The 27,230-nt window shown below is 37.7% G+C and overlaps 1 protein-coding gene across 4 annotated transcripts in view; it reads right to left on the reverse strand.

Moving 5' to 3' along the window:
• FOXJ3 (forkhead box J3) overlaps nucleotides 1-27,230 on the reverse strand; it is a 137,710-nt gene that overhangs the window by 12,424 nt on the left and 98,056 nt on the right. For 3 of the 4 annotated variants that reach the window (XM_005866053.2, XM_014539542.1, XM_014539543.1), the window contains 6 exons: nucleotides 26,789-26,872; nucleotides 15,887-15,988; nucleotides 10,896-11,024; nucleotides 7,008-7,182; nucleotides 3,335-3,895; nucleotides 218-319 (listed from right to left, as the gene is read on the reverse strand). In XM_005866053.2, the coding sequence (XP_005866115.1) occupies nucleotides 218-319; nucleotides 3,335-3,895; nucleotides 7,008-7,182; nucleotides 10,896-11,024; nucleotides 15,887-15,988; nucleotides 26,789-26,872 (1,153 nt within the window). The remainder of the gene's footprint in view (nucleotides 1-217; nucleotides 320-3,334; nucleotides 3,896-7,007; nucleotides 7,183-10,895; nucleotides 11,025-15,886; nucleotides 15,989-26,788; nucleotides 26,873-27,230) is intronic. The other variant, XM_005866054.2, reaches the window with a different exon arrangement.

Below are 27,230 nucleotides of genomic sequence, written 5' to 3' on the forward strand. Positions count from 1 at the left end.
AATTGTTTTCAGAACTCTTGTCTGTGACCCTCTGTTTCAACTGGCCAAAAGACTTAATTATAAATTTTACAAAGTGTTGTTTATAAGCATACTACCAACAGAAAATAAATAAAACACTATGTAAGGAGATGTTTATTTATATTATAAAGAAACTTATAATCTACTAGAGAAAACAGGATGTTTATTCGGTTATATGTCAAAAAGAACTAATACTCACCTTGGAACTGTGAAAGGTCTACATCTGACCAATTAACACTGCTAGCAATTCGACAGCTTTCTTTTAGCATATCAAGTGTTGCATACCAATCACTTGAAACACCTATAAAAATAATATTGACAATACTATGAATCTTGGATAGTGAAAGTTTGAAGTATATGGTAAGGGGAGACAATGAGTTGACCTTATTCCTGACATTGGCAGATCCCTATCCAGTTTTACAAACAAATTACATCATGTATTGGGGCAATCTGCTCTGTGAGACAGGTAGGAAGGCTATCATTTCTCTCCATTTTACAAATGGAAAAAAAAAAAACTGAACCCAGAGTGGTCAAGGTCACTATAATAAATCGAAGACTTGAACCCAGGGCTTATAAGCTCTAGAAAGCAACCCATGATGGCACTTGAAAACTGTCAATCTTGGTAACTGCTCTTTACATTTGTACAGTACAAATGATGACCAGGCAAGACAAGTCATACAAATCAGTATTTCCCCCAATGTAAAGTTCATTTTCCTGTCTTGTTGTGACCTTCAGAGGTACGTTCTTTATAACTTAAAGGCAGGTACACATTTAGAAGCAATGTGCAGTTTGACTTAAAAAGCACTGACTAAGGGAGGTAAATTAGATTGTACAGCAAGAGATGTTTCTTACAAAGCAACCTTAAGAGTGAGAAATGCCTCAACACAGTTCTCCTGTCAAGGTAGCAAATTCTGTGCTTGCTGTCCAAATTACTCTGTTTTCAGGATCACCCCTGGATAGAAGAACTAACGAATAAAAAGAATTTTTTGCTACATCACAGATAACTGTATCAACTACTGGCTACTTGTTTACAAAATTCTGCCAATTATGGATTTCAAAATAAAATAAACAATGAACCAGAGACAACATGACCCTACCTTCAGGCAACTCATAAGTCAGAAAGAAATTTGTTGGGGGGGGGGATTAAATTAATGCCTCAAGTGAGCCACAAACATTCAAGTCTATCTGACTTTCAGATCCTATAATAAATGCTGACTTGGCAACACAAAATAAAGCAATCTCTGCAGAGAGAGTGGCTGAGCAAATCCCTACCCACTCAGTAAATGTTTATCTTAATCCTTTTAGAATAACTGGTATTACAGGCTCTGAACTCTGATGGGCCAGGATATAAATTCCAGGTCCACTACTTATTAGCAGTATGATCTTGAGCAAATCGATTAACTTCTTTGACTTACACTTCTCCTATCGAATGTGGTAATCTACCCTTGTTTTAAGAGAATATGAGATAATGTATCTAACTTGCCTTGCACATAACAAGCACTCAAACAACTAAGTTCCCTCCATTCCTTCCCTGTAAAAGACAACGTGCTTATTATTCCCATCTTATAAATGAGAAATTTATAATTCAAAGAGACTATTATCACAGCCACAATCTTTCCTAACTCACAAGGTAGAAGTCTATTTTCATCCTCTGGTAAGCTACCACTGGGATAACAGGCCATTAAGGGCACATCATAGGTTGCTTTCAGCTATAATTGTACTTTTTTCTCCCCTGGCAATCATTAGACTTAAAGATCTAAAAATAACTTCAAGATGTTTTATAAGATAGACCATCAAAGCAGGAACTATACCCAATTTTCAATTTTATTCTAGATTTTATTCTACTTAGAATTAGTAACAGAAAACAAAATAAATTGTTAAAGGAAACTCACTAAATTCCAAATACTCTGGTATGCATTTTTTACCTTATATCATTTAACACCCCTCAAAAAACATATTATTTTTCCACATTGTAAATAACAAGATGGTTTTAGAAAAATTTAAGATATAAAGCAAAATCAGAATATAAGAGACAGTATGAACTACCCAGCTCATTTCCCTGACAATAGTTTAACTGCCTGAAACAATGGTCAATTTTTAATTGGTGAATAAGAACTACACTGTCTAGCACTTAGCAATTGTCCCGCCAGGATAAAAAATCTCATCAGTGATATGATTGGTAATTGGACAACCAGGCAAGACAAGAAAAGGACCTGTACTTTGCACAACTCCCAGGGCCCCATTCACCTTGTAGTCTATATCTGTGGCAACCCTTGGAGTTCTTCAGTGCAAAGACTGCTTGGTCTATAAGCAATGTCATGTCAGTTAAGCATCTCACCAGAAACCATCAAGACCTATCTGAAGAGTAACGGATTTTCAAAACATCAGGATATGAAAAATGCTTCTTCCTTTGCAAAATACCATTTCAAAATGAGCTACCTGGCAGGAATTAAGCAAAGAAAGAAATAGTGGAGATATTCACTGAATACTTAAATACAAGGACTAGGCATTTCTTATTTGTATTCTCAATATGATGCTTATAACAACACTGTATGGCAGTGTACTTTATTTTTATAGATGAGAAAACATGACTAAAAGAAGTTAAGAAATGCACCTGAAGTCCTAAGAGTCATAATGAGGATTCAAATCTATGTATGTTCTCTCTTCTATATCACTGAATCCTAAGAGATTGCAGACTGTGCATTTCATTCTTCTTTCAAATACAGCTGACCCTTGAACAACACAGGTTTAAACTGTGTGGGTCTGCTCACATGCTGATTGTTTTCAATAAACATACAATCGATAGTATTTTCAATCCCTAGTTGGGAATCTGCAGTCATGGAGAGCCAACTGTATACACTGTTCTACACCATTTTATATAAGGGACTTAAGCATCCATGGATTTTGGTATACCAAGGGGGTCCTAGAACCAACCCCCTATGCAGTCTGAGGGATGATTGGGAAGTCAAAAGTCATACACAGATTTTCAACTGGTTAAAGTTCCTAACCCTTGCACTGTTAAAGGGTCAATTATACTCACAAAAACACTTATTTTCCAAAAGAACAAGAGATAAAACCATGAAACCTGCAAGAGTTGCTGAATTTGCCTATATTGCCACAATACATTTTAATCAAGAAAATCTCCAGTTCAATCTATGCACTAAATGAGTTACAAATACAGGATTAGAGCAAGGAAACACAAAAGGAGACAGATGAAGAGAGAGTTGGTCATAAATACAGGTAAGTCCCAGATAACAAAGAACAGATAGATCTTAATTCACAATTAGCCAAACAGAGTCAGGAGACAAAAACTTACCAGAATTACAGGATACTTGTTGTGGGGTTGGGGGTGCCTGATGTGTTAACGCCTGATGCTGATGGTTCGAATGATGCTGCATGTGTTGATGTGGAGAGGGGTGTTGGGGATGAGGGGACTGGAGCTGGCTGTGTTGTTGTGGAGAAGGGTGCTGGGGATGAGGGGACTGGAGCTGGCTGTGTTGTTGTGGAGAAGGGTGCTGGGGATGAGGGGACTGGAGCTGGCTGTGTTGTTGTGGAGAAGGGTGCTGGGGATGAGGGGACTGGAGCTGGCTGTGTTGTTGTGGGTGCGATGCTGGATGCTGGGGACGCTGCGGATGCTGTGGTAAACCATGTGGTCGATGGGGTGGATGTGGAGACGGCTGTGTGTGTATCTGGGGGTGGGACAGCGAGACTTGTGCAACCGAATTACTGCCTGTGGTATTGAGGCCACTGCCATGACTGTTGGACAGGTTGCTTTGGTTGCCGTGTGGGTGAGAGCTCACTGTACTGCTAGGAGAGTGCTGATAGGAACACGAAGTATGGGACTGCTGGGAAGATTCAGAAGGGATGTTCATCAAACCTAAAAAGTCAGAAAAAGCAAGCTCACTTATGGTCAGATTGTAGTTATATTTTAGAACAAAGGTTTGTAACATTAGAGAGCAAAGGCATAAGTTGTCAAAAGGCAACTTTGTTTCAGTTTAACAAGTGTTGATGGCTTTGAAAGCCAATAAAAAGCCCCTTGGCGGGAGAAAAAGATGTGTTGATAGAACATCCACCATCCACTGGGCTCTATAACTGAGAATAGTAAGAAACATCATTCCTTGCCCTTGAGTAGCTTATGCTCTAGTTACCATGCTCTACTTACTTATGCTCTTCTACTAGAGCAGTGGTTCTCAACCTTCCTAATGCCGCAACCCTTTAATACAGTTCTTCATGTTGTGGTGACCCCCAACCATAAAATTAATTTCCTTGCTACTTAATAACTGTAATTTTGCTACTGTTATGAATCGTAATGTAGATATCTGATATGCAAGATGTATTTAGGCGACCCCCTGTGAAAGGGTCGTTCGACCCCCAAGGGGGTCGCGACCCACAGGTTGAGAACCACTGTACTAGAGTCTGTAGAAGAGAAACACTTCAAGAGATTATGTCCATGCCCAGTCCGTGTGGCTCAGTGATTGAGTGTTGACCCATGAACCAGGAGAACATTCCGGGTCAGGGAACATGCCCAGGTTTAGGCCCGATAGGGGGCATGCAAGAGGCAGGCAATTGATGATTTTCTCTCATCACTGATGTTTCTATTTCTTTTTCTCCCTCTCCCCCTTCCTCTCTCTGAAATCAATCAAAACATAATTTTTAAAATAAGAGATTATGTCCAATAACATTAGTGGGGATACAGGAACTTTGTTTCTTGCCTATTCAGGTAGAAAGGAGCTGGAGATATAGAGAAGTCTTCCCTGAAAAGGCGGTATCTGAGCTGAGTCTTAAAAGACAAATAAAGACGAAGCAAAACAAAACAGCCATCTCCATTATTCTTTTTCATTACTTTTATGGAACATTCTTGAGACACAGTTTAGGGGTTAAGACTACATATTTTATAGCACCAGAAAGTAAAGTCTCTGCACTGCACTTGGAAACTCTGGAAAGTTATTAACCGTTCCAACTCACAATTACCTCAACTATAAATGGCATGGTAATAGTATCTACTTCATAGAGTTGTGAGGATAAAATGCCATAATGCAAGTGCAGGCTGCAGGATGAGCTCAGTAAATGCTAGCTTTTATGATGATGATGATGCCAGAAGTGCCTAATGTTAAACAAAATGTATGTTTGGTATGCAAGTGGACACACATTTTAATAAATCTATTGCAAGTATGGCTAATACCATGTCTTGCTGAACCAAATACAAAAAAATGTTACTAAATGAAAAATAGAATACTGCAACATAGTGTCAGTCAATAAAAGAATCAAGCTTTTTAAGCAAAATAAAAATATTCTCACTTACTTTTTAAAAATAAAAGTATTCATACTTAATAGTCAATAGTATTAACGGTAAAATTGTATTAGAGTACATGGTAAGATAATCTTAAAACTTAGTACATTAAGGTTTTATAGGTACAAGAGTTAAAGTTCTTGCCTTGGCCTGGAAAACTGTTATTTATATGGAATCTATAGTATTACAGTAAAATGAAAGAAAGCAGAGATTTCATTATCTATGTCCAATAAAGTCCTAGCATTTTAAGTGACAATCCAGATATGATCCATACCAACATTTTCAATCCCAAATTATTTTTAAATCAAATGAAACAAAGTATCTTTCAAAAGCCCAATATGTAAAACTGATAAATGTAAAGTTTCCTTTTTTGAGGTCAGGGAAGGTCTCCCTCTTCATCTGCACACTTTAACTCCCCAAGACCTTCACAAAAGCCAAGGACTCCAAAGAGAACAATTTAAAAACCAATCATGTAATCTAGTCTTATTTGTTTTACATACAGGGATGCTGAGTTCTAGAGAGGTGGCATTAAGTCAGTTGACTTTATGGTAGAACCAGAACTAGAACCCAGAATTCCTATCAATGCTCTTTTGTTTGTTTGATTGAAATAGCATTATGGGCTTCAGAAATCTTCACCATTGTTATTTCAAAGTTAGTAATTTTCTATTATGACCACCAAAGTCGGGTCTGCTTAGCAAAATCTTATTAGTTCTTTTTGTACTTTTATAGATAGAGAATATAAGACAAAATTTAAAAGAATATACGATTCTTCCTTTAGCCAGAAAAACAAATTTCCTATACAAGCTATTGATATTCATTGATATATCTAATACTTGTATATAACATTAACTTTCACCATAATATCTGACAATCACATGTATTAAAATGTAAACTCTATAGAGATCGGGATTTTTGTCTAAAGGATTTTGTTCACTGCTGTAAATAGGTAAAATCTCTGAGTTATAAATAATCTGTCAAATAAACTAGGAAATATTTCAACAGTAGAGTTCCCAACAATGTGTGACTAGTGTCAATGTCTGACTAGTGTTCTTTGGGGAAAAGACAATGTGTCATCTTGATCCTATCACATGACTGACTAAAATTAAACCAGCAACTAAAGGCAGAGTAACACATAATAGCAGCTTTTAGTTGATATAATACTGAATCTCAACCAAAATCACTTTTGGCGTTTAAATCTGATTTAAATATGTTGTATAAAACAAGGACCCAGAGCATAACACTAAGCAATGTGTTCACTTGTAAGTGCCATACGTGAAAGTACAAATTTGGTGCTAATACTTATCGCTTTGCTAATACCAGTGAGAACAGAAAGGCAAGGCACATCTACTCTGTGGTACAACATTTACCACTAAAATGATTCCCATGGCGGACATCACTAATTAGCCATGGTAGTCTTTCCCAGATGGCACAGATGCAGTACCAGATTCAACACAGCTCTAGGACACCACTAGATCAAGTGAAGTAGGCAGGCAAGATGAAATTTATCTGCCATTCTTGTGCTATGATATAAATATACACAGAGCATAGTAAAGGCACAAAGAGCATTCAATCCTGATCATGATGATAATGTTCTAAGATCAAGGAAATGTAACAGCTGCTATGTGAAAACAATTCTTAAGAGAACATTTTATAATAAAAATTTACTTTACAAAAAGTATTAAAAAAAAACAAAACTCACCTTGCTGACTAAGTGACTGCTCAAAAACTGACTTATAAAGGCTCCGAAATGAGGCACTGAGATCTTCAAAATTATATTCTGAGAAAAGTAGTTGTTTGTCTCTTTCTGGAAGGTTGTACTGTGGCTGCTGCTGGGGAGTTAATGACTGAGAGACTGGTTCTGGATGATTTGTCACCTATCATTAAAAGAGAATACTACTAATTTAGTAGCTCTATATCAGAATTGATTTGTTATGTAAAATACATCACTGAAAATATTAAAAGTTTTCAGAATCCAAAGGAAATATTTATTTCCCCGTCTGTGGCTTTTCCATCCTCTGTTTAAGTTGGGGGTGTACATAAAGTACAGACCACAAAATTGTTAACCTGGATCTTGAAGAACCATAGGTATTTAATCCAACCTCCATATTTCACAGAAGAGGAGAAAGTTCAAAGAAGATAAATGACTTTCTCAATACAAGTATGTGATGAACTAATAAGCCTGGACAGTTTCTGTAGCATCTTCATTTGATTTCTATAAAAACAATTTCATCTCAAACACTATATTATGAAACTACTAACATTTCTTATTCATTTATTCAATTAATATTTAAACATTTAAATTCAAATACTGTGAGTACTATGATCAGTTTTTGTGGCACTGCCCAAAACAGCAAGAAACTTTAACACATCTAAGTCATCATTTCTAGGGAAAAGTTTTTTATTAAATGAAATGAAACTGAGGGGAAATGAAAAATGAAGGATAAATGACAAAGGAGATTCTGAGAAAAACAAAATACAGGTTGTGGCAAAGGTAGATTTACAGTTGTTCGTATGGAAAATAATACAATAATCTATTCTCTATATATAAAACCCTAATATGCAAATAGACCAAACAGGGGAACTAAACAACTTGTTGCGATGACATGTGCTGACCACCAGGGTGTGCGCGCGGAACATGGTGGGAACCGGCCATGGTGGGATGGTGGAGCAGGTGAGCAGGGGCACCAAACCAAGGCAGGGCTCTGGTCGCTGTCATCAAGGCAAACCTCTGATGGTTACTGAAAATTCTTTGCTCCAGTGCACCACAGTCCCGCCAGGTGTGAGCACCTGCTGCCAATGCCAGAGCCACTGCTCATACCCGCTGCTGGCTCCTGATGCCGGCCCAGATTGCCCCCCAGGGCTTCTCCACTTCCCCCTGCTCCTAAGGGGCAATCGGGGCAGCAGCTGCCACTCGCACCTGCTGCTGGCATCGGCCCCAATAGCTGCGCTCCATCAGCAGATGCAAGCGGGGCCGGCGCCATCAGCGCGTGTGAACGGCAGGAGCGGGCCTGCCGGCAGACACGGGACCGGGGGCTGAGGCGGAAGGGGCCAGATGGGGGCGTGGAGGACGGGCCGAGACCGCCCCTGTGCCCACCGCAGCCTCGAGGCCCACAGTTCCTTTCAAGGTGCACGAATTCGTGCACTGGGCCCCTAGTTAATAAATAATAATACTAGTATAAACTGTCTCCTATATTCACAACTATAAACCTACTTTTGCCCCAACCTGTATGTAGATCAAGGGCTTGCGCTATGCAAGAGGTTGAAAAAGCACCAGAAACATGTACAAAATAAAAATTATCTTTGAAGGTAGCACAACTAGAAAAGAAAAAGGAAAAAGATCAGCTGTATCTCTTAAAGACTATATCAAGGAGTGGTAAACCACCATTTATTTAGTGAACAATGTGATTATCCTGAAACAGGGGATGATGACTGGTCTTATGAGGAGCAAATTCCCATCAACCATCCTATCTTGCCGGAGGCAGCTATGGGGCAGTTTCTTGTCGACCTTGCCATCTTGCAGCAAGTTGCTCAGAGACAGTTTCTCATCTGTCTCCCTGTTTCCAGTGAGACAGGGGACTTTCCACTTTATTCCTGTAGGGCATAGCTACAAGTTATACAACTGCTTAGCTGCAGTACAGCATTTGTTCTTCTACTTATAGTGACCCACCATATATGTAGTCTGTCATCTGGCTCCTCTAATTAGGGGTTGTCCAATGAGATGTGACACCATACTGATGCGGCTTATACTGTCTGTATGAAGAATGAAACTGTCTCTACGCATCTGGGATCTCTATGTCCTTATAAGCTCAATCTATGGATATGTGATAACTCAACCAGCAGCTGACAGTGTACTGTTGTTTAAGGAGTGCTTGATGATCAGCTTGATATCTTGTTGTTAAATGAAAAAAAGCCGTCTACAATGTCTTTCTTTTAACAGAGAAGTTAAACCTTCTTAGGCATACTGTTATAACAGACATGTCTGTTCTTACTTCTCTCTTAGTTCTATAAATGTTTTTAAGTTTTTTCCTTATTATATTTTTTGATATAATATAGGCACTCTATGCTCTTTAATTTCTTTTGGTTTCAAGATTTTCTATATTTAAATTATTTTCAAAGCTACTTAAAATCATTAAATCTTTGCACAGTTTGCTTCAATACTCCAAATAGTCCTTTAATATCATGACTTTCTCATTACAGAGTGCTTTAACTCACCTCTTGATCAGCTATAAAAAAAAATTTTTTTTTCTTCAGTAAGAGCACATGAAAGCAAGGATAGAATGTTTTGTAAGCTCTCTATAATGTCTTTCTTTTAGCTTCACATATGAATGAGAATTTGGCTGGACATTAATATTTATAATCCCAAACCTATTAACTAAAATTCTGCATAAAGTATTCCATTATCTTCTGGCATTTAGTATTAGGAAAAGAAGTATGATTTGTGTTTCTTTGAATGTATCCTATTTCTGTTCTCACAGAGTACTTATATGAATGATTACTTCTGAAATTTTAAAATCTGTCATGATGTGTTAAGGTTATAGGCTTTTTCCCCCATTAACTTTTCCAAGAACTCAGAAGCCCTTTTAATCTGTTTCTTCTAAAGATTGCTTCTGTACCAACTATTCTAGTATCTTCTTCAGGGATACTTATAATTCTCAGTTCTCCATATCTATTCCCTTCTTTCACATAACTATTCTTTCTTTATCTGCTTCTTCTGCATTATGGGAGAATACTATTTTAATTCCCCTTTTCCCCAGAGCATTGATAACAGTTTTACAGAATCACGTTTCTTTTTACCTACATTCAATAGAATTTTAATTCTGCTCTGAATTGTTTTCCTTGTGTTATTTTCTTATTTCAGTCCCCATCCCCATCCCCATTTTACATCTTTGTCCTGTATAAGTTTTTACGTATTTACTCATCCTCGTGAGTGATCTGCTACCATCAAATTTATACCAAGAAAGTGTGGTGGATGGCTCTTAGACTCTGTTCTGTCTACTGGTGAGGATAATTGCCAGATGATTAGAAAAGAAGTATCAGATAACTCAAGGGCCATGTACTTATATAATAGGTAACCAAATCAGCACAGAAGCAAGAACACTCACACAGGTCCCTTAATTGCATAGCTTTGTTTTCCAGACAAAAATTGAAATACAAGACTGGTTAAGAATTTGGTGCCAGGTTCATTCTAACCTTTGAGGTTTATAGAATCCTCTTCTCAAATCTGCAGCTGAAAAATAAGGTGATATACACAAACATCCTCTAGGCTTTTACCAAGGACTCAAATATAGCTATGCTAGACTGAGGTATAATCTTTCTTCTATTCCAACTGCTCATCACTTGGACACAGAACACATAAACCAACATATATAACATAGTACACAATCATATATTTGTATCTAACTTGGTAAAATACAAGTACCCAATTAAAACACTATCAAGGTAGAAATCTGCTCGACTTATCTAAGCTAATGAATTGATCAGTGAAAAATATACATCTTCGTTTTTTATTAGCATTTCAATTACTTTTGGTTTAGTGTTAAGCATTACATGAGTACTCAACAAAGAAGTTAACCTCATCAAGACTTACCGGTGTATAACTATGCACACTTCCAACACTATTCAAATTAACAGATGCCAAACTCTGGTCTGAGAGACTGTTGTTAAGGCTACTGCGTGGACTATCACTACCATCCTGATCAGTGTTGTACAATGTTACCTAGATTGAAAAGAAAAGCAACATTTGAGTAAGTAGTTCCTACTATAAAGAGTATTTTTTAAGCAACTCTACAAAAGTACAACTAGCTGGAATATGGAATAAAAATAAAATGTTAGTGGTCTTTTCTTTGGTGCCCTACCTACCCCAATTCCATGCCCTTCACTGCTAACTCTATGTTCACTATGAAATAATTTACTCTCAAACTACAGGACATATCCTATCCAGAGATACATAAATTCAATTTACTATCAGGTACAATTAGTTCATCAACTTTTGGTAAGGGGATTACAGTAGACTTTAAATATTTCTACAATGCATAAATTTATTTTTATTCAAGCTTTAGCAAAACTCCTGTTCTCTATCATAATCTTAGGCATCAAAAAAAGAACACAAAAAATAGAATTTTAAAAAATCAGATATCAATGTTTATAATACTGAAAATTGGACACTCAACTATCTAACACATTTGTAAAATCATAGGTATATAATCTAATTTTTTAAAGTAATAATAATAATATGCTAATATATAGTGGGCAAAAGTAGGTTTATAGTTGTTCATATGGAAAATTATACAATAATTAATAAGCAATAATACAAGAATAAACTGTTTCATATACTCATAACTGTAAACCTACTATTTCCCACCCTGTATATATGCATTAGACATTGTTAACATTGTTATCACACTGTTAACAATGGTTAACTAGTAGGAGCTGGGTATTCCTGAAGACTTTATCACAGATAGTATGTATTTTTACAATGCTCAAGTTTGTTAATAATAAGCATAATTTTTAACTAGAAATAAACAAAAAAGATTTTAAAAGTAGCCTAACTAGTCTTCCTTCAAGGTTCTATTCAGATGCCACTACTAACTTTCCTTTCTACGGTCTCACTTCTGTGGGAAAAATTAATACACTGGCTTTACAGTCTCACTAATTTTTATCATTTTTTTATCTATTACTAGACTGTTAGCTCCTTGAGTCACCAATAAGTAATCATACACAGTATAGTGCTTTCTGCTCAGTATACAATTAATAAATATTTGCTGAATTTAATACCCAATTGGGCTATACTATTTTTCTGTCTGTGCAAAAAGCAGTCATGCTCAATGCTCACAAACATTTGCCAAAAAAGGCTGAATATGTTGAAAACTAGGCATATATGCTTCTACACTTAAGGCAAAACAAAACTGTCCCATATTCAAATTCATATCAGCAGGGAACAATTATGTGTCTAGAAACTAATAAGGAAGAAGAGTACAGAAGTCCCCCCTTAACCAGTTTCAGTTACCCACAGTCAACCACGGCCCAAAAATATTAAATGGAGAATTCCAGAAGTAAACAATTCATGAGTTTTAAATTGCGCATTGTTGTGAGTAGCACGATGAAATCTTGAGCTGTCCTGCTCTGTCCCATCTGGGAGGTGAATCATCCCTTTGTCCAACATATCCGCATGGTGCATACAGTACAGTAAGACATTTTGAGAGATCACATTTATATAACTCTATTCCAGTATCCTATATAATAAAAGGCTAAGATACAAATAGACCTAACGGCGGAACAACTGAACAACCGGTCACTATGACGTGCGCTGACCACCAGGGGACGCGCGAAACATGGCTGGTGTCAGCTGCAGCGTGATGGTGGAGCAGGTGAGCGGGGGCACCAGACCAAAGTGGGGCACTGGTCGCTGTCATAGAGGCGAGCCTCTGGTGGTTACTGAAAAGTCTTTGCTCCCACGCGCAGGGGTCCCGCCTGGCGCTCACACCCACTGCCAGCGCCAGCCCCGATCACCCCTCAGGGTTTCTCTACCTCCCTCTGTTCCTGAGGGGTGAGTGGGCCGGCCACGCTTGTACCCGTTGCCGGTGCACGGCGCCAGTCCCAATCACTGGGCACTGTCAGCTGGTGCGAGTAGCAGCTGCTGGCCCCAATCACCCCTGAGGACTTCTCCACCTCCCCCTGCTCCTAAGGGGCGATTGGGGCAGCAGCCGCCACTCGCACCCAGTGACAGCGCCGGCCCCGCTCACATCTGCTGCTGGCACCGGCCCCAATTGCTCCATGCCTGCCCCAACCCAATCGCTCTGCGCTGTCAGTGGGTGCGAGCAGGGCTGGGGACAGTGCCATCAGCGCATATGAGCAGCAGGAAAGGGGCTGCCAGCAGAGGATCGGGGGCTGCGGCATAAGGGGCCGAATGGGGGCGCAGAGGATGGGCTGAGACCGCCCGTGCCCACCATAGCCTCGTGGCCCACAGTTCCTTTCAAGGTGCACGAATTCATGCACTGGGCCCCTAGTTTTTAATAAAAATCCGAAGTGTGTGGCAGTGCAGAATACCCAGTAGTTAAAAGGCACCGCCTTGATTTGTGCTCCTTTGAAGTTGCCTAGTTTTTTTTTCCTCTGATTTTCTAAAAATATTTTTTTTATTGATTTCAGAGAGGAAAGGAGAGGGAGAGAGAGATAGAAACATCAATGAAGGAAGAGAATCACTGATCGGCTGCCTCCCACATGCCCCCTACTGGGGACCTGGGCATGTGCCCTGACTAGGAATCAAACCATGATCTCCTGGTTCTTAGGTCCACGCCCAACCACTGAGCAATGCCGGCGGGCTCAGTTATTATTTCATTTTAGCTCTATAGTTTCCTCTTCATGGTTCCATACTGATTGCAATTCTCTAATAAATTTTCTGTAATTCATCTATATTCTTGGACATATTAGTTATTTAAAAGTCATTATCTAGATCACTTGTGGATGTTTACATTGTTCCCCCCTCTCTTGGTATTGAATTATTTGGTCCTTTGTCCTGAAGTGTCTAGAAATTTTGATTGAAGGTGAGACCTTACTTATGAAAACTTGCAAAAGCTAGGGGTGATGTCATCTTCTTACAAAAAGATTTTTTCTTTCTTTTTTTTTTTTTTTGGCAAGTAGAAGAATATTAGCATACCATTCTAATAACAAATTTGAGCCTGGTCTATTTTGATTTGCTCTTACTCACAGAACATAACCTTTCTGACGTATCAACTTGGAAGCCTGGGTGTTTAAGATGGCCCACTCCATTTTAAAGGTCCACAAACTATAATTTTTGTCTACCCCTTCTCTGTAAGGTTGCTGAATTCTGGCTAGTGAAAAAATCTATTTGTCTGAGCCCAAGCACATGCAGGTTAGGAGTTAGCAGATGCCTTAAGTGGATGTTGCTTGCAAAAACATTAGCTTACTTCTGAGATTTCTCAGGATCTTAGCCTCAAACCCTGTTTGGTAGCCCCAAACTTGTTTTTTTCTCCCTAGCTCAATGACTGCTCTAGGCTGCTTTCTATTTAGCCTCTATGTCATACACTGAGAATTGGGAAATGTCTCAAGGGAAAATTTGCAGGACTAATCTCAATGTGTTTCCCTTTTTTCTGGGATCCTGGATGATGAAGTCTTGGTTGTTTCGTTCTCCAATGCCTCCCCCCTCTTTTTGGTGGGGGTGGTATTTTTATATAGACAGGCAGAAGGGTTAAACTGATTCTAGTTATTCAATCATATCTGGAAGCCAAAGTCCAAAAACTGCAGCTACTTTGATTCCCATATTATTTAGTCATGAAGACCTAGAATTACTATTTTCTAATTGTTTCCTAGTAGCCACAACTATCTATGTTTAGGCCTCACTATCTCCTACTTGGACTACTGCAAAGACCAGTATTGGATATTTCTGATTCCAACCCATCTGCTTTACCAGAAATTCTCAAGTCTAGCTGGGTATCATTAGGGATGATTTTTGAAAGTACAGTTTCCTGGGCCCTATCCACAAGGATAGTAACTTATTTGATAGGCCTATAATGGAAACTGGGAATTCCATCCTCCCCGCCCCACCCCTACACACCTCTCCTAAGTGATTCTGATGAAATTATTCCATAGATTGATATTTGGGGAAAAATCATTACTTTACATCTCAGCTGCTAGTTTCCTTTCTAAGTTGGAAATCTGATTAGTCTCTCTGATTATATAATGTCTTCTGTTTATTCATCTTTCTACAAATAAAAATTCCTATGTATACTAAATTAGTGCGATGTGTACATGTACTATATGTGTTTATGCATGTCATGAGTGAGTGGAAGAGTGAGAGACGGAGATAAAGAAAGAACAAGTGAAGCACCAGAGAGAAGATGGTGATAGCAAGACTAAAAGAATATGAGCATGAGTGTGAGAAATGTATGGCTTCAAGGTGCTTATGGTCTAGTAAGGGAGGAAACAGATGCACACATATGACTGAGTTACTTCATGAACCTCCAGAGCCTTTTTAGGGTTTTGAGATATAAGATTTAATAATTACCTTGTAAAGAAGAGACATCTGTATCCCACTACGTAGCTAATGAGTTGGCACAAAGTTTTTACTCTTTGTTTCAAAAAAAAAAAAAGGAAAAAGAAAAATGCAGCAAACTACCACATACTATTTTCTGGGTATGTTAGTAAACTCAAACATCTTAAAACAGGTTGATCACCATTCCAATGAACTTTATGAGTTTGTCTAAATTATTTATTTTGATTTGTTGACTCTCTGGGAATTTGACAATCTTTTTTTCATATATTTAGAGGGGTAGTCAATGATTTTGAAACAAATTGATACAATAAAATGTTGACTCAAAAATTCTACCAATGAGAACTGGCAGTATCAAGAATTTCATATAGAACTTCCCAATAAGCATCTTCCAATTTCTCCAGAGAAATATTTTCTTCTAATTTGTAGAAGAACACTGTAGATTCAGCTTTCAAGCTGACAAATTTATATCATCTTTAAATTCAACCATATAAAATTCTATTGTTATTATAAAGGCAAATTAAATGTATTACTCAATGACATTTCAAAAGTGGTTTTTAAAATGTAATTACTTTGTTAGTCACAGTGTTGATTGCCAGAGTTGGAGAGGCACTTCCCGAAATAATACACTCCATTCCCAAAGAATCTGAATCTATGCTATATGGAGTTGAGGCCTAAAATACAAGAACAAAATAAATAATTATTAGCTTATATATCAAGCAACTTTAATACAATTTGAAGGTATGTCATCAAATTCTCCAGCATTCAGTTTTGTACTTTCTGAAAATGAACTTAAACAACTAAGGAACAATGGAAAGACAAGAGTAGAAGAAACATGGACATCCAAATGATCTTGTGGAACAGAGCTGGTTATCCATTTGATCCACTATCAGCTTGGACTTTTACCTGAGAGAAATAAAACCTCTCTGGTTTAAGCCTCTCCGGGTTTTTTTCTTCCTTTGTTAGTGCAATCAAACAATATCCTAAATATCGCAACTTCATATACACTGTTTATGAAACCAGGATGAATGTGAAAATCAATATAGATGGTTGTCTACATTTAAAATTTTGGATATTGTGACAACTCCTCTCTCCCTCCCCGCCCCCTCTCTCTCCTCTCTTCCTCCACCCCTCTCTCTCTCTCTTTTTCTCTCTCTCTTCTCTCCCTTCTCCTTCTCCCTCCGTTCCCCTCCCCTCTCTCTTTCTCTCTCTCAATAGACAGTTTTTACTGCTTTGGTGAGCCCTCAAGAGTTTTCAACTTCAATGCTGAAAGTTAAAGAAGGACAGATATTAACAATTTGTGGCTATGATGTTAGTTCTATGGACATTCCCTCTCCGGCAAAAAATATTTGTCCCACACATGACCCAATCGAACATTTATTTTTAAAATATATTGGATGAGAAAGAGCAACTTCACTGAGACACATTTCTAAGATTAATCTACTCATCACTTAATTCCTCAGCATAAATTTTTTTCGTCTGATAATCTACAAAGGTAGGGAACAGGCTTCTTGAATGAAATGAGAAAGGGAAAGACAAAGGTCACCCTAGAAGGTAGAATCTAGCACTTACTACTAGTAGGTGCTGGGTACACATTGAGAGTGAGGTGAAAATTGAAAAGGGCTTCAGAAATACCAGTAGAAGAACTATAAATATGCCTTAATTTTGGTGCCAGCCAACTTAGCTATACCTAAATTAACGTAACATTACTTTAGAAAGTTACAAATCTCATGTTCCTCTACTTCAACTGAATCATCGCAGTCCAGACTACTGTTTCACTATTTAATTCTCACTAATACCTACTGGTAGGAGGAAACAAACCTATGTTGTGTGATTTCGTGCAAACTGCTCAACCTTTACATATTTATTAAGACTGGTTTTGTAGCTCAACATGTGCTATATCTTGGTGAATGTCTGTGTGTACTTGAAAAAAAAAATAGGTATTCTATAGTTGTTTGGTATAGTGTTCTCTAATATCAATTAGATCAAGGCATTTGATAATGTATTCCAATGTTCTTTAATTTTTTAAAATTGATTTTAGAAAGAGGAAGGGAAAAGGAGAGAGTGATAGAAACATCAATGAGAGAGAATCATTGATCAGCTGTCTCCTGCACGCCCCCTACTGGGGGATCAAGCCGGCAACCTGGGCAATTGCCTGGACCGGGATTCAAACCATCATGACCTCCTGGTTCATGGGACACTGAGTCACAGCCACCTACTGATTTTTATTTATCAGCTTTGCTTCATGTATTTTGAAGCTCAGTTGTTAGTCACATTCCCATTTACAATTGCTATGTCTTCATCAATAATTCCTTTATCAAATGTTTTTAAATTTCTAATATACTGTCTTAAAAAGTCTGTTTTAGCCCTGACCGGTTTGGCTCAGTGGACTGAGCATCGGCCTGTGGACTCAAGGGTCCCGGGTTCGATTCCAGTCAAGGGCACGTACCTTGGTTGCAGGCACATCCCCAGTGGGGAGTGTGCAGGAGGCAGCTGATCGATGTTTCTCTCTCATCGATGTTTCTAACTCTCTTTCCCTCTCCCTTCCTCTCTGTAAAAAAAAAAATCAATAAAATATATATATATGTTTTTTTAAAAAGTCTGTTTTATATTATATTAACCCATTGTACACCATAAGCATCTGTAGATGCAAGCGGCAGACCTCCCCCACCCACATCTATAAAAAAGAAATGTTTTCCCTAAGTGGCAGCCCTGACCAACTTTATAATCATTTTTCGTGAGAATTTTCAACGGAAAATATTCAAGAACACCCGAATTGTGAGTAATATATTTATTTTTATAATATTCATTGCAAATTGATTTTTTAAATTAAATTCAAAATATCTTGGTGTGTGGGGATGGTTTCCGTTTTGGACACATGGTAGTTAACTGGTTAATATAGTCACTGCACCCTTATGCTTACTATTTGTATGGCATATATTTTTCCATGCATTACTTTCAACTCATCTGTATCTGAAGTCATGACTCTTGTAGGCCGCATTTAGCTGAGTCTGCTTTTTTAGCATCTTTAACAATCTCTGCTGTTTTACTGGCATGTTTAGACCATTAGCATTTATGTAATTGTTGGTACTGTTAGATTTGGATCTAAATTGTTTTCTTTTTCATCTCTATGTTTTTATCCTTTCTTCCACCCTTTTAGATTTAGATATATTTTAGTATTCTAATTTATCTATTGGCTTTTTAGGTATACCTCAAACTAGGTATTAAAGAATGTGCTCAATCTGAAAAAGAGCATCTACAGAAGCCCCACAGCTTATGTCATACTTAGGGGTGAAAGACTAAACCAGGGGTCCTCAAACTTTTTAAACAGGGGGCCAGTTCACTGTCCCTCAGACAGTTGGAGGGCCGGACTATAGTTTAAAAAAAAACTATGAACAAATTCCTATGCACACTGCACATACCTTATTTTGAAGTAAAAAAACAAAACGGGAACAAATACAATGTTTGTATTTGCATGTGGCCTGCAGGCCGTAGTTTGAGGACCCCTGGCACTAAACACTTTTCCCTTATGAATGAAAAAAAGGCAAGGATGCCCACTTCACCACTCCTATTCAACCCTGTACTGGAGAGTCTAGTCACTGTGGGAAGACACAGGGGAGAGGAAAGTGAGGGACAGAAAAACTCTATTTGCAGGTGATAACTGTTTATATAGAAACTCCCAAGGCATCTTCAAAACAACTACTAGAACTAAGTGATTATAGAATACAAGGTTAATATAAAAAAATCAATTACATTTTTATATACTAGCAGCAGGCATTTCGAAAATTATTTTTTTAAAAAGTATATAGCATCCAAAAACAAAATATTCAGGATTAAGTCTAATGGAAACATCCAAGTTCTCTACACTGAAAACTAAAAACATTCCTCAGAGGAATTATAGACCTCATGAATGGAGAGATAGTATGTTTATGTTTTCATAGCTTGGAATAATCAATACTGCTAAGATGTCAATTCTCCCCAGATCAGGACTGCCTGGGATAAGAATGGAAGAAGGCATAAATTACTAAAGGACATGAGAAAAGTTGGGGAATGATGGAAATGTTCATTTGACAATGGTGATAATTTCACATATCAAAACTCCTCAAATTATAAGCTTTAAATATTCAATTAACTGTACATAAACTATCTCTAAGTATTGTTTAAAAAAAGAAAACTAAATCCTACCCATTCATAAAAATAAAAATGACCTCTCATGGAAAGAAAACTTCCTGGTCTACATCTCTAATTTAATAGGATTTCTCTTAACTTGAAAATTCCCAGAAAATTCTATTTACACATATCTCTTGGAGGCAACATGTAGTGCCTCCCACCCATGTACACCCAGTACATGTTTGCCAATTTGAAATAAATGCTTTTTCCACTCTGCGAGTTCTAAGAGTAGAATGTAGTTTGCATTCCTTCCTTTGCTCACTTATACCTTTAACACTCATTCAGACTCAGCCTCAGAGAAGGAAAGCACACAGTGGGGCATCATTTAATCCACAAAAAAACACTCTGAATAATAATGGAAAAAACTGAGACACAAATAGCACAAAGACAATAATCTCAAACATACAGCAAGATGCAGAGTATTCTGCCTAGAAGAATATTCTCTTTTCTATTTATCCATCCATCCTCCCATTATCTTCCTGATTAAACTTGTAATCATCTTTGAACTATAACACACACTAAAAGAAAAAATGTGTATCCTCCCATCTTTGTTCCAATAAAAGCTGGAAAATTGGAGATTATGTGTTCTTTACAGGGTCAATATGTTTACGATAGTAAGTTTATATAGGTATCTGGCCTTTAACTCCTCAAATAATGCCTACACAATGTATTAGAAGATTTAAGCAAAACTGTCCACGGCAATTTCCCCTTGCTCTCCCTGCTTCTACCCCACACAGCATCTAAAGTAATCTCGTTAAAATGTAAATCACATTATGTCACTACTTTGCTTATGTCCCTTCAATGGCTTTCCACCTCCCTCAAAATAAAGCCCAAGTCCTTTACAATGGCATAAAAGGCCCTACCCAATCTTCCTCCTGCTCCTACTGCTTACTTCTCTAATGTCAAGTCCTATTACTCTTCCCTCCTCACACATACTAGTCCAATGGTCAGCAAACTGCGGCTCGCGAGCCACATGCGGCTCTTTGGCCCCTTGAGTGTGGCTCTTCCACAAAATACCGACTTCTGTGCATGGGCCACGAAGTTTCAATTGCACTGTACATGCGCGCCCGCACGTGGTATTTTGTGGAAGAGCCACACTGAAGGGGCCAAAGAGCCGCATGTGGCTCGTGAGCCGCGGTTTGCCGACCACTGTACTAGTCTGTTCACAGTGGCCTCTTGTCTTCATGCCAAGTATGTTTCTACCTCAGAGCCTTTGTACTTGTGGAATTTCAGAAGAGAGATTCCCAGACCTATATAGCTAGCAATCCACTCATATTTACATATAAAGAAACTATGGCCAGAAAAATTAAACATCTAAGTTATAACAAATAACTTTAAAACTAGATCTCCTAACTTCCAGGCTATAAGTATTTCCCCTAAATCTTATACTTAAAATAAAAGTGATACCTCATGACTTTGTAACATGACTTGGTTTTGCTCATAATTTTACTATGTTCTTAAACTAACAGAGGCACTTCAGATCATTAAATGCTGATAAAATATAATACAATGTAAAGGGTTTTAAAAATAACTTCCTTTTCCTTTTCCTACCAGCCAGCTGATCAGAAATTTTACATTTCTAGCAGGGGCATTATTTCCTATTTATAATTCTTTCAAAGCACTTTACCTGTGCTAAGCATACAACAGAAACAGAAGACTTTGCAACCCATAGCAATAGCTACATACAGCCCTTATAACTACTTCCTTAACAGTAATAAATTTGTCCACTTAGTTATTTTAAAATTTGAATGAGGCACTTAGTCAAACACTAAGCAGTGACCAGGAAGAAAAGTCTTTGAATTACAAGAAATTACATATTCTAAAAGACGCACCTTCTAATTTAAGAAGAACAGATATGCCCATACACACCTTGAAAAGACAAAAAGGTGTTTGTTTTTTAAAGGATTTCCTATGTTTGGGGTGGGGGTGGGATCCAATTTAATAACTAAGCCAAAGGCTATGAAAATGTAGAAGTCTGTGAAAAATAAAAAAACAAGGGTACACACAGATCTGATAACACACATACACACTCCACCAATAGAAAAAGCAAGGCATATAGCAAACACTGTCAGAACACAACTATCTTCCCTCTAGTTTCATTTCTACACTCTGAAGGCTGTTTACTATAAACATTTGTAACTCTCTGCCTAATGGCTTTTTTTCAGTTGGGGAGCATGCTTTGGCTTTGTGGAGGGCAGGCCAGAAGTGCAAAAAACCTAATGTCCTTAGCAGCATCACTCACTCAATGAGGGGGAAGAGATGATAAATAAATATACCAGCTCATTGCCCCACAGTTCTAAACTGCCTCCCATAGTTCCCAGGGGGATTGAGCTCCAAGTGCTCACAATAGTAACTGACTTGATAATTGCCCCACTTTCCTAGAATCAACCCTCAAACTACCTGTGATCAATCCTTATCTACCTCTGGGGGAACTCAAATCATGACAGTTATCTTTTCCTTTCTCAAAAGAAATGTCTCCTGGGATAGGCATGAAATCTTCCTTTAACACAATACTTTCAAACTTTTTGGTAGCAGGACCTCTTTAAACTAAAAAGTTATTGAGGATCCCAAAGAGCTTTTGTTTATGTGAGCTATACCTATTGATATTTACCTATTAGAAATTAAAATTGATACAAAATTTATTCATTTAAAATGCATAATAATAAATGCATTGCATGTTAACATAAATACTGTTTTGTATGAAAAATATAGTCTCCAAAACAAAAAGTTTTTTAAAAAATTGCTTTAATAACTGGCTTACTGGAAAACCATTAGATTCTCATATCTGCCTCAGCATCCAATCTATAACAAAATCATAGGTCATGTAATCTCTGGAAAAATTAATGAGTGAAAAAGGCAAGGAACATCTTAGTATTAATGTGAACATAGTTTTGACCTTGTGGATCCCCTAAAAGGGCCTCACACACTGAGAACCACTACTTTAGCATAACAGGTTCCTATAGGCCAGCGGTTCTCAACACCCCCTTAGGGGTCGCCTAAGACCATCGGAAAACACATATATAATTACATATTATTTTTGTGATTAATCACTATGCTTTAATTATGTTCAATTTGTAAGAATGAAAATACATCCTGCATATCAGATATTTACATTACAATTCATAACAGTAGCAAAATTATAGTTATGAAGTAGCAACGAAAATAATTTTATGGTTGGGGGTCACCACAACATGAAGAACTGTATTAAAGGGTCGCGGCATTAGGAAGGTTGAGAACCACTGCTATAGGCAATGAATAACATTGCACAATAGCCAAGACACATGATTAAGTTTTAAAAGGGGGAAGGGGCAATCAAAGAATGAACAAAGAATATGTTTTTATGATTATCAACATGCACTAATGTGGTGCTCATTCTCAAAGCCTTTCTTCTATTCTTGACACCAGTTCCCTTGGAATAGTATAATTGCTTGCCAATCTTAAAACAAAACAAAACACTCATAGGCAATATCAAGCTAATTTTGCTTTTTTACTATCCTAAGCAGCTTCCAGTAGATAGGCTACTTTTTAACCACTAATCTAGTCTTCCACACGTAAGTTCAGCTTACTCTTTCACACTGTCAATCACCCTCATTATCTGCCATTTCTGTTCATTTCTGAATACTTATTATTATTCACTAGAGGCCCGATGCACAAAATTCATGCCAGAGTAGGCCTTCCTTCCCCCGGCTGCCGGCACCAGGCTTCCCTCCGGCACCCAGGACCCGGGCTTCCCTTGCAGCCCTAGCTTCATCCTTCCAGACATCCGGTCTAATTAGCATATTACACTTTTATTATTATAGATAACAATGACATTTATTATTATTCATTAATAAAATATCATTTACTCATTAATAAATAATCAATATATCTTCTGGTTGAACTGAACAGACAAGGCCAAATTAAAAAGCAAAATGCAGAAGGTCAAGCTTTCAGTCAAGATGGAAGAGTAGATACTGGTAAATGTGGTACTCACATCCTCTCACAAGCACATCTAAATTACAATTAAAACTACAGAGCAACCATCATTCAGAACTGCCTGAAATCTAGCTCTAAGTCTTATAACTAAGGATATAAAAAAGAAGTCACATCAAGACTGGTAGGAAAAGCCCTGGCCAGGTAGCTCAATTGGTTAGAGCAGCGGTTCTCAACCTGTGGGTGGCGACCCCTTTGGAGGTCGATCGACCCTTTCACAGGGGTCGCCTAAGACCATCGGAAAACACATATATAATTACATATTGTTTTTGTGATTAATCACTATGCTTTAATTATGTTCAATTTGTAACAATGAAATTGGGGGTCACCACAACATGAGGAACTGTATTAAAGGGTCTCGGCATTAGAAAGGTTGAGAACCACTGGGTTAGAGCATCGTCCCCATATGCCAATGTTGTGGGTTCAATACCCCAGTAAGGGCACATACAAGGCTCAACCAATGAACGCATAAATAAGTGGAACATCAAATCAATGTTTCTCTTTCTCACTGGCTTCCCCTTCCTCTCTCTAAAATCAATTTTTAAAAATGACAAAATAAAAATAAAAAAAGACTTGTAGGAGGCGTGGTCCCACACCAACATGTGGTTGCAGAGGTGCCCCCCTCCCCTCAAGGAGGTCACAGTTTGAGTTTTGGGCTTGATCCCCGGTGGGGGGCATGCAGGAGGCTACCAATCAATGATTCTCTCTCATCATTGATGTTTCTATCTCTCTCCCTTCCTCCCTCTGAAATCGATTTTTTTAAAAACATTAAAAAATTTATTGTCTTTCTTGAACTCTATGTTACAGCCATATTAACCTGTCGGTTCCTTTAAATGTTGGGAACGCTTTTTAACCACTAGTTTTCCACACATAAGTTCAGCTTACTCTTTCACACTGTCAATCACCCTCATTACCTGTCATTTCTATTCATTTAACAGGTCTTCACTGAGATATCAGTTCTTCAAGGAAACTTTTCCTGAGTCTCCTAGACTAAATTTTACTTCTCTGCTATATGGTCCCACAGTTCTCAAGACCCTTATCTTCAGGGTAACCACATTACTTATCATCTAAATACCATTTTGAGAATGAATGGGGAACTATTAATAACACTGAGGAACACTGTCACCCTACCATATCAGTTTATCTTTCCTGCTTAAGTGAAAGCTTCATAAGGAGAGTATGGGTCTGCCTCTATTCCCTAACACAGCTCTATGCTTACAAAGTAAGAGGTGTGCTCTCACTCACTGTCTCTCAATGAATGGCATGACTTATGCAAATTAACGTGAAAAAGGGAAAACTCAAACAGACAAAATGAACTACCCAATCCTGATACTTTTCCATCTCTATATCATATCTTTACCAAGGCTTTTTATTTCATGCTTCACTACTCACCCCACCCCTCATCAGAAAAACTTCATGGGAGCAGAGAATGTCTGTTTTCTTAATTGCTGTTGCCCCAGCACCCAGAATTGTACCTGCTCATGGCACTCAATACTAAATACTAAATGTTGTTCTACCTTGCCCTGCCTGACTTGATCTGAAAGTCAAACCACATAACCCATGAAACCTTCCCAGATAGTCCCAGTAAAATAGTCTCTCCTTCCTCTGCACACAATGACATTTTATGTCTTTCTTATAATACTTTCCATACATACTTTACCTTTGTGCTAGAATTGTGTCTTTATCATATCTCATTTTTCTTAGTATACCCCACAGCACCCAAGTATAATGCCTGACACAGTACCTACAGAACAAATATCTGTCAAATTAAATTGGTAAAATGATAGTACTACAGACAATTACAGGTATATGTTTTGAAACCTGATACCACTCTAATTTTCTAGAGAACTTTCTCATTTATGTACACATTCCTAGCCCAGGCCATTACCATTTTACCAACTAGACTACTGCAACTCCATCTACTCAGCATTGAGGAGGTTTAGAACAAGCCACTGTAGAATGTGCCAATTTAGTTTGTGAATTATTTTGAGCTGAAGGCAATAAAGACCCAGCAGAGTCAGCAAAAGCTTTTTACATCCTCCTAACTGCCTAAAGGAAATTAGAAAGGTGGCCTGTACCAGTAAGAGAATTATTACCAAAGATAACTTTATATCTAAGAGGCTTATCTGCATGGCACAGCAAACATCTATTTACCAAACATTTGCTCTTCCCACCTTCCTGTGAATTGCTTTTCTCCCTTTTGAAGACCCCTATCTCTATCCCTCTCCTTAGCCTCAATTGCCTGGCTGCTTGTGAGTCTTATAGTTTTGTGGTGCTCCCATATGTACTGGTACATACCTAATTAAACTGTCTCCTAGTAATTCTGTCTTTTATTAGAGGGGTTTAGAACAAATTTATTTGACCAAATGTTTACTGTTTCTTTCATCTTATCATATTCCCTTTGACCTGATTGATTCTGCAAACATTTACTGATACCTATTGTAAGCTGTAAAAATCACTAACACTGGAGACATATATTTCCTCTGTTCTTAGGGGATCACAGCCTAACAAAGGAAACAAATACAGAAACGTTATCTACAAAGTGTGAGAAATCCTATAAAAGAACATTGGAAAAATTCTACAAGAATGTGAATGAGTAAATGAGGAAAAGCTTCATAATGTACTTAACATTTGAAATGGGTCTTGAAGAACAGTAGGGTAAAATATGTATATATATGTGTATGTGAGAGAGAAAGAGCTGAAATGCTAGAAAATGTACAATGAGAAAGCTGAAAGGTAAAGTTAATGTCTGGTGACAGTCTAAGTGTTTACTAAAAATATGTTACAATAAACAACTTAGAATACCAACTAGAGTTCCTTTTTCTCCAAATCTCAGAGATAAAATTAATCTTGCAAATTAATTTTTAAGCATGAATTTACAAGTAAGAATTATCTTACAAATAACACATACACTTAACAGATTTTGTGTATAAAATAATTATTACATAGTTGGAAGAAGGAAAATTCAAATTAATTAGACTGTATGCAGTGAAAAAGAATAGTTTTGTTAACTAAAACCAACCCTCAATGTTGCACATGCCAGAGGAAAGAGTCTAAAATTAAAACTCAAGAAACCTGGATTTGAGTCTCAGATAACAGTTGTGCCCTAATTACAAAAACAACCAACACACCTTTTACTTAATTCCTAAACTGCCCATCTCACCTGAGGTAAGATCAAATAAAATAATGAATTTGAAAGTGATTTGAAAAAATACAAAATGCTATACAGATTAAGTATTACCTTCATTACAGTTATACTTGCTGTATTGAAAATGAACCTTGAAAATCTATATTTCTGACATAATGACACAAACTAAATAAAGAGCTTATACCCGTTCTACAGATCGTGCTCTCTTCTTTGGCCGAGTAGGCAGCGCATCTTCCTTCGGATTGGTGTCTATTGCCCAATAGGACCCCTAAAGGTAAAGAAATAAATTATATTAACAATATATCCCAGCAACTCTATAACATTAAAATGGATTGTTACAATCCTATGCTCCAAAAGCAAACATTTTGCAAATACAACAAAAGTAACATGAGAGCCCAGCCAACAAGGCTCAGTGGTTAAGCACAGACCTATGAACCAGGAGGTCACAGCTCAATTCCTAGTCAGGGCACATGCCTGGGTTGCGGGCTCGAACCTGATCCCCAGTGTGAGGCATGCAGAAGGCAGCTGATCAATGATTCTCTCTTATCATTGATGTTTCTTTTCTATCTCTCTCTCTCTCTCCCTCTCCCTTCCTCTCTGAAATCAATATATATATATATATCCTA

This window comes from Myotis brandtii, unplaced genomic scaffold, assembly GCF_000412655.1.
Source record: "Myotis brandtii unplaced genomic scaffold, ASM41265v1 scaffold220, whole genome shotgun sequence".
In the NCBI taxonomy this organism is placed as follows: Eukaryota; Metazoa; Chordata; class Mammalia; order Chiroptera; family Vespertilionidae; genus Myotis; species Myotis brandtii.